At 41.2% G+C, this 14,731-nt stretch overlaps 1 protein-coding gene across 3 annotated transcripts in view; it reads left to right on the top strand.

The window, feature by feature from the left end:
* Positions 1-14,731, top strand: part of LOC124267364 (putative ferric-chelate reductase 1) — a 28,052-nt gene that overhangs the window by 8,712 nt on the left and 4,609 nt on the right. For all 3 annotated transcript variants that reach the window (XM_046702276.1, XM_046702277.1, XM_046702274.1), the window contains exons 2-11: positions 3,231-3,443; positions 4,307-4,458; positions 6,052-6,149; positions 7,030-7,219; positions 7,907-8,083; positions 8,365-8,460; positions 11,437-11,590; positions 12,609-12,725; positions 12,931-13,046; positions 14,185-14,271. In XM_046702276.1, the coding sequence (XP_046558232.1) occupies positions 3,233-3,443; positions 4,307-4,458; positions 6,052-6,149; positions 7,030-7,219; positions 7,907-8,083; positions 8,365-8,460; positions 11,437-11,590; positions 12,609-12,725; positions 12,931-13,046; positions 14,185-14,271 (1,398 nt within the window). In that variant the 5' untranslated portion in view covers positions 3,231-3,232. The remainder of the gene's footprint in view (positions 1-3,230; positions 3,444-4,306; positions 4,459-6,051; positions 6,150-7,029; positions 7,220-7,906; positions 8,084-8,364; positions 8,461-11,436; positions 11,591-12,608; positions 12,726-12,930; positions 13,047-14,184; positions 14,272-14,731) is intronic.

Consider the following 14,731-nt stretch of genomic DNA (forward strand, 5'->3'; position numbering starts at 1 on the left):
ATGTTATTTGCTTTAAATACAATGATAGGTGTAAAATGTCGGCATCCTTTCTAGAGTTCATAAAAGAAGACAATGCAATTTCTGGTGGTTTATTTAAGTACTTTTCTTGTATATACAGAATTCTCAGGTTACTAAGAGTAGGGCATATAACGATAAAGTGGATTTTATTCTGTATACATTTTTACATTTCATTTCAAATCCTTTCATTTTCATCGATCCCTATTTTTCTTCCTTCTTTGATAATTAATTCTGACAAACCCAGTCTAAATGTAATCTATCGTAACTTTCCCGACGATATTACGAAAAGACATTTCGAGAAGACTTTTAAACGATGTGTAAGATTCATATCCTGTACTTTCGTTTAAATTCGAATTCGAAATGCCAGGTTGTATGTTTCCGTAACAGCATGGGTCATGAAAAAACGCACCCGTTACACTAAGTGAGTGAGTGAGTTTAGTTTTACGCCGCTTTTACATGCAGCAAACTTGTGTGTATACTGGAAAACGGAATCACGTCTGTATGAGACAAATTTGGATTAATAAACCTGAGCTTGGAGATGTGTTCAAGTCTTATTTAATAACCCGATTCAAACTGAACTGGAGTTTATGCTGTCTTTAAACAGTAATTAGGTCTCAGTTTGGGTGAGTTGTGTTTTACGCCGCTTTTAGCAATATTCCAGCAATATCACGGCGAGGGACACCAGAAACGGGCTATACGCATTGTACCCATGTGGGGAATTGATCCCGGGTCTTCGGCGTGACGAACGAACGCTTTAACCACTATAGGCTACCCAACCGACCCTGCACTTACGGTAGTAAACTTACCAGCTGTGACCTTTACTGGAACCGAATTCTCACATTTATTCCACATGCGTTCATGCAGTGCACAAGCAACCAAGAACCAGTGCACTTGAAACCCTGATATGGTGCGCCGCTTTATATTTAGCTTTACCGAGGTACCGAAGAATGACATAGCATAAATATTGTCTATTGTTGGTGATCGGGTTGTACTGGCGGAATCGTTTTGAACTGTACCGGAGAGGTCAGCCTCGCCTCGTAATAGTTTGATGATATTCACCCGTGGTGGTTACCGAACAAATCACACGGTTTGTTTGTTGGTTTGTTGTTTAACGCCGAACTTAGCAATATTCCAACCAATGTGTCAAACACGTGTCACCCGCGTCAGCGAGCCTGACTACCCGATCCCGTTAGTTGCCTCTTACGACAAGCATGGGTTGCTGAAGATCAATTCTAACCCGGACCTTCACGGGTAAAGTCAAACGGTAAGTCTCATCTCCCTGCAGGTGAGTGAATGAGTGATATGGGTTTAATTCCCGTTTCATCACTTATTCAGCTTAATGTTGGAGGGAATCTCGATGTGATGCTGAACCCAGGCATACAACTTGACGTGATTGCAACAGTTTTTCGCATGGCGATTTTAAACACTTTTTGTAGGACCATGGGAGCAAACTGAATCATTTGACAGCTGTGATTGGATGTTATTTTACAAGATTGTGTTACAAGATTTTTAATTTTTTAAAAAAAATATACATCCATACATCCACCTAATTAAAAGTTACTATATTTTCAAATATTTAGTTCTGACATTTCAACTTATGATGACTTATTCTGAATATGACCACCGATACATACAAGCGGGTGTCATTTTGTACGAAACTGGGGCTAGTCTGTTTAGCTTCCTGTATTAGGAACTGGTTGAGTTAGTCATTTTTAATTTTTTAAATTTTTTTAATTTTTACTTTAAGACTAGACTATGCAGACATGTACATGCAATAGCTGTTGAAGGCTTAGTTAATTAGAAACAAATCAAAACGTTTCTACAGAAGTCAATTGGAAAATATTGGTTTTGTGTAATTTTGGGTTGCTTATACTCAGTGACCTCTCAAACCTGGGGTTGCTTGTACTCAGTGACCTCTCAAACCTGGGGTTGCTTGTACTCAGTGACCTCTCAAACCTGGGGTTGTTTGTACTCAGTGACCTCTCAAACCTGGGGTTGCTTGTACTCAGTGACCTCTCAAACCTGGGGTTGCTTGTACTCAGTGACCTCTCAAACCTGGGGTTGCTTGTACTCAGTGACCTCTCAAACCTGGGGTTGCTTGTACTCAGTGACCTCTCAAACCTGGGGTTGCTTGTACCTCAGTGACCTCTCAAACCTGGGTTGCTTGTACTCAGTGACCTCTCAAACCTTGTACTCAGTGACCTCTCAAACCTGGGGTTGCTTGTACTCAGTGACCTCTCAAACCTGGGGTTGCTGCTTGTACTCAGTGACCTCTCAAACCTGGGGTTGCTCTCAAACCTGGGGCTGCTTGTACTCAGTGACCTCTCAAACCTGGGGTTGCTTATACTCAGTGACCTCTCAAACCTGGGGTTGCTTGTACTCAGTGACCTCTCAAACCTGGGGTTGCTTGTACTCAGTGACCTCTCAAACCTGGGGTTGCTTGTACTCAGTGACCTCTCACACCTCTCAAACCTGGGGTTGCTTGTACTCAGTGACCTCTCAAACCTGGGGTTGCTTGTACTCAGTGACCTCTCAGTACAGACCTTTCTGTCAAGTTCGGGGTAAGAATTGGTCTTCAGCAGCCTACGCTGCTGATGAGATCGGATGGTCGTCTCAGATCCCAAAAGTGCATATCCATAATCACAGGATTATCTGTCCCAGATTTAGTAATAAAACAAGAATAAAAAAAAAATATTCATCGTTGTTATATTAAAGATACACCTAAACGAATGCATATCTCTTAATCTCTTCAGCGTATATTAGGACAGCAGAATATAGATGTCTGTAAACTACATAATAAAACTATAATCTGTCAAGCCGCAACCTAGTGGTTAAAGCGCTCTCTCTTCACGCCGAAGACCCGGGTTCGATTCCCCACATGGGTACAATGTGTGAAGCCCATTTCTGGTGTCCCCTGCCGTGATATTGCTGGAATATTGCTAAAAGCGGCGTAAAACTAAACTCACTCACTCACTCCTGGTTTCGTTTGTAGGGGCGTGTGGAATGTAGGCAGGTTTAGTTGCGACGATGGATCCATTTTATTAATGAGTAATTCTTTTCAGCAATTTGTGCATAAACTTGCGTTTCCATCTTGACGTATCATGCCTTCTCTCCTCTCGTCATGTATTGACGAGTTTACCCTTTTAAGATTAATCAATAAAGATTTGTTCTTTTACTCATATGTCGGATGTCTGTCTATTTGTCTATTTCAGAGATGAGAACCATAAGGCTTTCACCGCGCCCCTGCTGCATCGTCTTGTTAGTGCTGGTGTTTGCACGTGAAGCACGTGCATACAGCAACGGCGCTGGAACTAGCTCTTGTGCGAGCTTAGAACCCAGCCATACCACTACCGCACAGACCACGGACTCTCCTTTCGTGGTACTGACGTCCAAAACTACATACACAGCAGGGGAGACAATCCAGGGTAAGTTGGATCCAAGTGTACTGTGTATGAGCAGTCAGAAAGTATAGCTGAGAGACCATCTGGAATATCCACAGGGTCTATGGATAGTCAGAAGGTATAGCTGAGAGACCATCTAGAATATCCACAGGGTCTATGGATAATCAGAAAGTATAGTTGAGAGACCATCTGGAATATCCACAGTGTCTATGGATAGTCAGAAAGTATAGTTGAGAGACCATCTGGAATATCCACAGGTTCTATGGATAATCAGAAAGTATAGTTGAGAGACCATCTGGAATATCCACAGTGTCTATGGGCAGTCAGAAAGTATAGTTGAGAGACCATCTGGAATATCCACCGGGTCTATGGATAGTCAGAAAGTATAGTTGAGAGACCATCTGGAATATCCACCGGGTCTATGGATAGTCAGAAAGTATAGTTGAGAGACCATCTAGAATATCCACAGTGTCTATGGATAGTCAGAAAGTATAGTTGAGAGACCATCTGGAATATCCACAGGGTCTATGGGCAGTCAGAAAGTATAGTTGAGAGACCATCTAGAATATCCACAGGGTCTATGGGCAGTCGGGTAAAAGGGCCACGAGGGTAAATCGGGATGAAACTAATTCTTGGTTTCGGAGAGTATATAGGATTATAAGGTACATGGGGCGTGTATTGTTCTACACCGCTTTTAGGACTATTCCAGCAATACCAAGGACACCAGAAATTGGCTTCTCACGTTGTACACATGGAGAATCAAAACTGGGTCTTGGGCGTGACCAGCGAACGCTTTACCCACTAGGCTACCCAAGCGCCCTATAGTATACGGATACCATCATGGTTAAACATGAAACATGGCCGTTAACACTGAAATCTCCACACAGTGACACTGGAGGGGCGATGCGGGGAGCAGTTCAAAGGGTTCCTGATTCAAGCACGACGGGCAGATCCCACAGTAGACAACAATGAGCTGATAGGAGAATTCACCTCCGTCGACGCTTCAACTTCCCAGCAACGATGCAACAACGGCGATGCTGTAAGTTACGGAAGAACTGTTTATCTTGATTCCGAATTTTCTGTTTCCTCAAACTCCTGATTATGTTTTTTTCACTTTTGTCGGAAATTAACCCAAGGAACAATACCCCAAATACTTAAACCTAAGATGCCTTAACATTCTTATTCGGAGCAGCATAACTGACTTCTGTACCTCGAATAAGAACGCGAACGTGAAGTTCCGAATGGAGAAGATAATTCCCGCTCCCCTCGCTCTTACTGCAAGCACTCGTGTCTTCGTAGTTCGAAGTCTTAGTTTCTGTTTTTGAACGGCATTTAGAAGTGATGTACCCATATAGGCGAGGATTTATGGATGTCAACTTCTTTGTTTTGAGGGAGTATATTCTTACTCCTTCATCAGGTGAATGAAAGACTAGGAAACAGACAGCTGCTGAAAGGTCATGCACGTGCACACTCAAAGTAAATGTGATGACTTTTCCAGTGAACACATATAGCGATTTTAAGGGATCTCCCTGGGGTTTTAATAACGCTGTTTTGGTAAATTCAAGGACATGAATCGTAAATAAAAAAGAAGTTGTCTTTCAGTGGCATTTAGAAGTTGTACATTGATGTCCAAGATATTTTTATGGATTAAACTGAGTTCACCTGATGAAGGGACCTGGAATGGTCTCGAAACGTCGTGAGAGAAATTAAAAAGAAGTTTAATCCATAAAAATATCTTGGACAAAAAAGAAGTTGTTAAACATAGAACGCGACATGTATTCATGTTCGTCCGACTTCTAAATGCCTTTAAAAATCGACATGAATCGTGATAAAAGTAAAAGATTGATACATATTGTCACGGTTATTTCTGTAACTAAGCTTTCTCAAAAGAATGACAGCACCTATACAGCTATCTTAGTATGGAGCACGCCAACTTGGATTCACTGGACCACTGCGCAGGCTTTGTCTGGGCCCAGGTTTACATTGTATAAATAACTGGTGACTTTGTCAGCCAGATGAGCAACAAAACGGAATGAATGTATGCTATATCATTCTCTTCCCACAGAGGTTACTTGTCATATCTTCCTACGAACCTCTGTTCTAATGCGGCCCTTTCATGGTGCGAGTGTTCAGGATTCGTGATTGGTTGCAATCAGATTTAGTTGTGCAATCAGCGACGTTGTTTCAAAAGTGATCATTCGCAAGGCCTCGGTTATTTCCGTATGCTTCGGGAAATCTAGAACCTCTTTCCCTGCGCGATGCGCAAACGTTTCTTATAGACAGAACTCAGTCATGTAAATGGCGGATCAACGGCGTCTCCATCGCCCTCGTTTACAACGGACAAGCTAGCCATTAAATGTCTTGTGTGTCACATCAACACAAGTTCCTGGCAGAGGAGGGATATTTGTGACCCAACATTTGCTTGTATTAGTCAAGTTGATGTAACACGTGTTCTGATTGGACAGAAAGAATGGAGATAATTCGTGTTGCGATGTTTTGCCGCTAGGGGATTTTACGAGAACCGGGAAATATGACCGTATTTGAACAGAGGTTGGTAGGAAGAAATGACAAGTAACCTCTGTGGGAAGAGAATGATGCTTTATTAGAATGAGAAAGATCTTCTATCTTACAGACACAGCGTGGGTTGACACACACCAACAGCAACCTCAAATCCAGTTTGACTTTGCAATGGACGGCCCCTACTCCTGCCACAGGGCACATAATCTTCAGGTGAGAGTGAATGAGTGAGTGAGAGATTGCTGTTCAGCGCCATCTTTAAACAGCGGGTTTAAATAATAGATCGGGTAAACAAGTTACACAAAACATAAGTATCGATCGACGCTGTGTGATAATTACAGCGAGTGAGTTGGGTTTTACGCCGCCTTTAGCTATATTCCAGTAATATCACGGCTGGGGACACCAGAAATGGGCTTCGCACCTTGCAACCATGTGGGGAATCGAACCCGGGCCTTCGACTTGACAAGCGAACGCTTTAACCATAAGGCTACCCCACCGCTGAGCCACTCCCTGGTCCTCATATAAACCGCCTCCGTGGTCTATTGGATAGAGCGTCTGCCTGGAGTGTGTAAGGATCATGGTTCGATCCCCCGGCCGCGTCCAGCAAAAAGACTTTAAAAGATGGTACTTGTAGTTACCTTGTCTGGTGCTCGGCGTTAAGGGGATGAAGCAAGGACTAGTATACTATGTCTGAGTGGGGTATACGTATATACTGGACAAAAATAGTTAGGGATATATGTAAATTTTGAAATTATGAATAATGATCTATTTATTCATTGACACACTGATAAAATATCAATTATAAAAATACTAATATCCCTAACTTTTTTTGTCCAGTATATTTAATTGGGCTAGCACTAGTGAAAGCAACACGCACGCACGTATACAAAAAAAACACCCCACCCCATGTCATGCACGTCGAGACGTAAGTAGCGTACGTTTAGCTCTATTCCAGGGCGGTGGGGTAGCCTAGTAGTTAGAGTGTTCGCTCGTCACGCCGAAGACCCGGGTTCGATTCTCAACACGACGGTTTGTTGCAGCATGTAGAGAGATGTTCTTGGTCATTTTATACCTCTCATTCATTTCTTTACAGGACGACGTTTGTGAAGACTAAGGTGGTCTACTGGGTCGGGGTGACCTCGGCCGTTCTGACTGATTCCACGGCAGTTGGGCTCAGCGTCTCCGAAGCGTCACTGATGACGGCGACAATAGCGCCTTGCACATCAACGACAGGAGCGACCACGGAGTCGATTTCAGCGACGACCCCTTCGGCGCCTTCCGCTGTGTGTATATCGCAGAATATGTTTATTTTAACTGCTTTTTGTCAAATATGGAGTAAAGTGCTAAGTACTAGCTTTTTCGGTCGAAAGTATCCGTTTCGTACGTTATATTTTCACAATGTGTTTTGCATGCAAAATGCAATCGTGACTATACCTTTCACTGGCCTGAAGTAGGCCTAGTATTCCGATTTCTTGGCCTCGAAGAATTTCGTAAAATATACCTGCGGTATTATAAATTATGTAAGGTATTTACAGAGTGTGGTTGGGTAGCCCAGTGGTTCAAGTTGATGACCCGGTTCTATTCCCTACATGGGTACAATGTGTAGAGCCCATTTCCGGTGCTCCCCGCCGTGATATTGTTGGAATATTGCTAAAATCAGCGTAAGACCATACCCACTCACTCAAGTATTTACAGAATATGGAATAAATAACCGTGACTTTGTAATTATTGGTGCCTAAGTCACGATTTAAGAAAGCACACAACCATTTTTAATAAATATCGGTAAGGTGTAAATCAAAATGTTATCTTCAGTCATATCCTCATTGTTTTTTGCTCTTGTCAACCCGAGTTAGATTCCCAACATGGACGCAATTAGTGACGCCCATGTCGTGTGTCCCTCGCCTTGATGTATGCTGGAACATGTCTGAAAGCGGCGTAAAATAATACTCACTCTCTCTTTTTGCTTTTAGGGCATTTCACGTGACCCCGAGTGTGGAAAAACAAAAGGATGCTTCGACAACTGCGACACTGGTTGCACATTCACGGTCACGTGGGCTACAGAGGGGAGCAACCTCAGGTTCCGGTTCAAGTCCCTCTCATCCGGGAACTCGTACTTTTCCCTTGGATTCTCCAATGACATGTCTATGGTACTTGTACTGAGTGATGGTTATCAATTATAAAACTGTTAAATCGCTTTAGCAGATTTTATATTTTATATTTTATCTTTTGTTATATATATATCAGGAGAAAACGTTTGAATCATTATTATGTGCACCCCTGATCGTGACGTCACTGATTTATGTGCACACATGATTAACCAGAATAGTTTTTTTTAACGAGCATTTGTCCGGCTTCAGCCACACATCCAAACACATGGTTCCTCACGGTACAAAAATTTCAATACACTTAAAGAATTGTTTTCTTGTAGGGGGATGACAGTGTCGCCGAGTGTGTCGTCTTTGGCGGAGTTGTCAAGGCGTTCCAATCTTTCAACGCCGGCTACTCCAATTCAAGACTAACCAATGTCAGTATCTATTCATAAACAAAATTGGGAAAGAATTTTCCAAAACCAGTTTTTTAAAATGATTGTAATACATCATGTTTTATGATATTCGGTAAAAACAATTGTCTTAAAGAACCACTAAACTTTGTTTTTTGTTACTCTTTTAACCATTACATATGAAAGATTTGTGGTTAGTCTTATGCGGAACACCAAATTTATTCTTTAAAAACTTGTGGTTAATTAATACCGAGCGATTAAAAGTGGCCAAAAAGTCGCCTGCTTCCCTCTCGCCCGCCAACGAAACCACAGACAGGTTACGTAACTCTGTCGCCAGAGCACTGCAGTGACGTCATATGAGGAACGATTTTCAGTTAGTTGTATAGAAAATGTGTAGCACGCTCATCATTTTGATGATTTCTCGACATCAACGACGACATGCCGAATCGTTGCTTTGTCGTCAATTGCTCCTAGGGGGTCGGGCGATGGTGTCCCCATGCACAGATTTCCACAGGACCCCGCAGTTCGTGCGAAATGGGTTATGTTTGTGAGTGCGAAGCGAGCGTTGTGGAAGCCTGAAAAGATATCCTACTTGTGTTCAGATCGCTTCACGGAAGTTAAAGAATCAAAACTACTTACTAGTTGTAGTAAAATATGCATATGATTGATGACCATAAAGATTTTCTATGACACAACTTGTAACATAACGATTTCTTCCTCGGAAGTGAGGTTGTGGTCGAAGTAACAATAATACTGTAAGTAGTATTATATTGACACCCACCTCGCTGCCAGGAGAGAAATTGTCATGTTATACGCTATGTCATGCAAAATCCTATTGGCCATCAATAAAATACATATTTTACTACCAGTAGAAAGTAGTTTTGATTTTGTAACTCGGTGAAAAACAAACCTAAATAGCATTTATCCTCAGACTGGCGGATGTTCCCGACAGGGCGCGCCGCCATTTTTAAAAATAAAAAAATCTGTTAGAATTAAGGAGATTATAGTTTGTTTACATGAAGTTAGAAAATCAAGACTACTTTCTACTCGTTGTTAAATATGTATTGGAATCATAACCAAACGGATTTTGCATGACACAACTTATAACATAACGATTTCTTCCACGGAAGCGAGGTGGGGGTCGAAGTGACAATACTGCGCGATAAATTTCTTGCTACATTCCAATGGTTAATGTCCACTCACCAGTATGTAGATACTAGTCAATGTGCGTCTTTATATTTGGTCTTATAATCCTCATTAGTTTATTATCAAACTTGTATGCATTTTGAAACTAAATAAAAAAAGCAGACGATCTGCTGATACTTATAGTGAATTTATAACAGAACTGTAATATCTAGACATTTTATAGTTTGCCAATGTGAATCATAATTCGCACACACACCCTAGTGCATGTTGTCTGTCTCATTACACTTCACGGAGAAAACAATGATTCTGTTGAATGCTACGACAAATGAATAAAAACAAAATGCAAATATTAAAATTAAAACAGATTAAAGTTATAGGAACAATATCAGGCCATTACCTTGTTCGAGGAATTTATCCATCAATATCCACAAAACTGTTCCAAATTATGTGTCTTTTAACAGTTTAATATACGAAAAAGTGATAAATCTTTTCAGGTATTGGTGTATAGTCTCATTGGTCACCCAAGATAGCACATCTGGCAACTTATTGCATAATGTCCGCCTTTCTTTAAAAACAGTAATTTAGTTAGCCAATAATGGGCAATCAATCAATGTATTGCCGGTTAATCCTTTGAAAGAAGGACGTTGTTTTTACGCAGACACCGACACGACAGAGTGTATTCAGTATAGATTAGTAAATCTACATACATAAACACTACCTTTTTGACAATTCCGCTGTGTAAGATAAAAGTAATTAATCAATCAGCGTGTTATCGGTTAATCCTTTGATCGATGTTTATAATGTTGAATATTTACTCCAGACACAAGAAATGCCAAATGGGAACCTTTGTCGGGTAATCTAAGTGGTGTTACCACTAATTATACCTGTTATAAATTCATTAACTGACCATCAAGTGAATGATGACAAATAACATGTGTAGGTTTATACCACCTAACACGGGTTACAACGAGGGAGTATTAATTGCTGTATTGCATGTGAAAACTTATGGGCCGACACTGTTTTGAGAATACAAACAGATTTTACATGACATGATTAAATATCGAGGTAAAACAACACAGAAATGGGATCAATTTGGATCAGTCATTATACAAATAGGGCCTAACGACACCAATCGATTTTGACAGAATCGTCTATGAAAACAAGTTGTAACTCGGAAACCAGGGCAAAGCAGGAGACAAAATTAAATGACAGTAGATTGTGAGAACATATAGCTTTCATTTTCCACAACAATTGTCTCGATTTCAGGTTTATACAAGCCTGTAAACACGATAATTTACCCCCTAAAATGTAGATGAATTCTGCATCGGCTCTCAAAGCTATTCCTCATATGACGTCACAGAGGCGCGCCGCTCTGATTGGTTGAAATTTCGTTCGCGGGTGAGAATTGTGCACTGTTGTCAAAAAGGTCGATTTAAGTCAATTAAAGGTCGAAATGAGTAGTTTTAATGACGGGGTTTCATTTATAACGATGCCAGTTAGTGATTTATGTATTTGTACCCCCTAGGGTTTATGTGACCTTTAATGCTGATTGCAGGAAATATTATGAAAATGAAAATTCAGAAAGCGCAGAGCCCACAAATGAAATCAAGGTCGCAGGGACCACCTTGGACCCTGGTGGATAGAGCGTCTGCATAGCGTTTCCGTGGTTTGAATCCCGGTCACCGGTCGCGTTGTACCAAAATACGTTACACGATTGCCTAGGAGTAACGCATACGCACGCGCACACGGACACGGACACAAAGGTTAAATAATCATGAACGCAACTGTAAACCTCACTCTAACCCCCAACCTACCCAACACAGATTTTATGTGACTGTGATGTACATATTTCAGCCCGAGGCTGGCATCAGCGACGTCAGTGGTTCCGTCAACAACGGCGTATTCGACTGCAGCTTCCTCCGCGAGACTGGGGGTACACCAGACCCTAATTCCTTCAACCTTACACAGGACTATAACCTGTTTGCAGCACAAGGTGTGGCGAGTGCTGGTAGGTCACCTTCCCTCCATCTCTTCCCTTCTACATCTTTTCCACCAAATATACATTCACGTTCCCATGGCAACCACGCCACAGAATCTGGAAGACTGAGTGGACACAATGAATTCCCACTGATTTTATGCTTGTATGGTGTCCCCGAGATAGATTATCTGTGTTTTCTGACATGGATGGTCCAGTGGTCTGAAGGCGCCACAATTCACCATGTAGAGTTGCCTCCCTTAGGCATTGCATTACCTGAATGGTAGTGGTGTCCTTACGCCTGATCTAGTTTCGAAGTTTGTCAGTACAACACCCTTGATCGTAGGTTTTCCCCTGCAGTGAACGCCTGTGACCTGCATAAGTTCATGCTTTTCTAAAACATCAAACTTACAATCGAGGATATCCTGGTCAAGGAGGCGTGGAACGCACTCACTAACCCTCCATTAAATGAATATATCTTGTCACACGTAATAAATACTTTTTTAACTAATATATCAATACAGTTACAGTAAACTCCGTTTATAACGAACTGACGGATATATCGAACTGTCTAGGGTCCCGGTCACTTGCTGTTTATTTTAGTCGAATGCATGAGCTATGGTTATAACGAAATAGTCGCCCTTTGTGTTGGCTATAACCGTAGTATACTGTATATACAGTCGCGTCATGGGTGTATAATAAATGCAGGTAGTATATAACTCGACATTTTGTCTGTATTTCATGGAGCCGCCAATAATGACGTCATGTAGCTATAAACGCTGTGTGTACTTAATACAATTTGCATTTGATCTATTTGTCATGTGCATGCAAAGAGAGCGACGCTGTACGCCTTATAAAGAATATCCCAGCCATATAACGAGGTAAATCCAAGCATAGATATCAAACACTGTTATCGTTAGGAATCGAACCCGAGTCTCTTCTGCGTGTCGTGCGAATACTCTAACCACTGTGCGAGGAGATATAGGCCTCATCCGTTGAACAGGTGTCTTGTGTGTGTGTTACATTTTATTCACAAGAAGTTTTATTTCAGGCTTTTCAAAAAGCAAACATGGCGCCCTTCCGACGGTGTCTTCTGTTGTGATTGACCTTCAGTCGAATTCGGTCAATGGGGCGATAACTCTTGAATTTGTTCTCGTCAAGGCTCATGGTGAGTTCAGCCTCATATTCCGATAATGTAAATCTCAAACTTTTTTTTGCAATCTATAAAGTTTACATGTTTCATACAAGATTGTAGATTTAGGGCCAAAATGATTACATTCAATGTTCTGATGTTCTGATTGTGATCAATAAGTCTCTTTGCGACAGAGACACCAAAACGATTATATTCCATGATGTGATATTCTGATTTTCAGGGAGCTTGATGGCTGTTGCCTGGCTACTTCTGTCCAGTGTGGGGATGATCATTGCGAGGTACTATAAGCTCATGTGGCCGGACAAAACCGTCGGCGGAGCCAACATATGGTTTCAGGTAACTGTCACGAGAATTCTGTTTCAGAACCAGGTGCAACGTCTTTCCGCTTTGGACATTTCATCTTCTGTTTTTAAGCAAATATGGATACTATCTACGTGAAAATATATGAATGCAATTTGGGAGTTTGGTTAGAGACAGATATTTTCGGTCACTTATGCCAATGAACATATTTTATCTGAAGAAAGATAATATCAGGTTATTAATTCAGAGTGAATTCCAAATGCTTTTAGTTTATAATGAATATGTTAGTATGAAATACAGAGTGAAGTCAATCGTGTCAAGGAAATAAACGTTTCTCTAAAAGGAAGATTATACCAGATTTTATTATTTCGGCTGAATTCCAAATGCTTTTAGGTTATAACGAATATGTAATTATGAAATACAGAGTGAGCTCAATGGTGTCAAGGATATAAAATTTTCTGGTTTGCAATTTCCATTAGTGTCTATGACTGTGTAACCAATAATAAAGGGTATTGTATGCGCGCGCGCGTTATCAAGAAGACGACTTGGTACAATTGCAGTATGCACCGCACAGCCCAGTGTTACGATCCGGGTTGTCCCAAGGTTGCTATCGTGATTCGATACGCTAAAGCTGAAACGTGCAGGTATTGTTAGCATAGTGAATACATCTGTTCAGTATTGTATTTACGTTGCCATTGTGAAGGATATTTTGATAGGATTCGATTATGTAAATGGACGGGTCTAGCCATTAGAATGAAGGTGTGCAGAACACGATTCACATTATTATTCTGGAGTGCAGACATTACAACCATTAATGCTTACAGTGAATGAGTTTAGTTTTACCCACTTTTAGCATTATTCCAGAAATATCACAGCGGGGGAGACCAGAAATGGCCTTACACATTGTACCCATGTGGAGAATCGAACCCGGGTCTTCGTCGTGGCGAGCGGATTCTATTCCCCATATGAGTAAATGTAACAAACAAAGATTGTAGTATTCTCTGGGGTGAGTCCAATCCGGGTACTGGCGATTAGGTACCCATGTGGGGAATCGAACTCTGGTTTCGACGTGAAGAGCGAACGCTTTAACCACTTGGCTACCCCACTACCCCGCCGCCACCGCCGATTGATGATGATGATGATAATAATGATGATATTTAACATTTTTTCACAGGTTCACCGCGCTTGTATGTCCGGCACCCTGCTCGTAACTATCATCGCTTTTGTTCTGATCTTTGTGGAGGTTGAAGGTTATACCGAGGTAACAATGCTTCTACCATGGCATATTTCGTTTATCCCATACACAGTTAAATACTGTCATTGGTACAATAGCTTCTTTGACCAAGGAATTATGATGATGATGATGATGACCATGTCATATTTCGATTATCCCATACACAGTTAAATACTGTCATTGGTACAATAGCTTCTTTGACCAAGGAATTATGATGATGATGATGACCATGTCATATTTCGTTTATCCCATACACAGTTAAATACTGTCATTGGTACAATTGCTTCTTTGACCTAGGAATTAAGGAATTATGATGATGATGATGACCATGTCATATTTCGATTATCCCATACACAGTTAAATACTGTCATTAGTACAATTGCTTCTTTGACCTAGGAATTATGATGATGATGATGATGATGATGATGGTGACGACGATGATGGTGATGATGATATGTTACGCAGCATCACGTGTAATTGAAATATT

The sequence above is a fragment of the Haliotis rubra genome, unplaced genomic scaffold (genome assembly GCF_003918875.1).
Source record: "Haliotis rubra isolate DU_JTF1 unplaced genomic scaffold, ASM391887v1 Scf1306, whole genome shotgun sequence".
Classification (NCBI taxonomy): Eukaryota; Metazoa; Mollusca; class Gastropoda; order Lepetellida; family Haliotidae; genus Haliotis; species Haliotis rubra.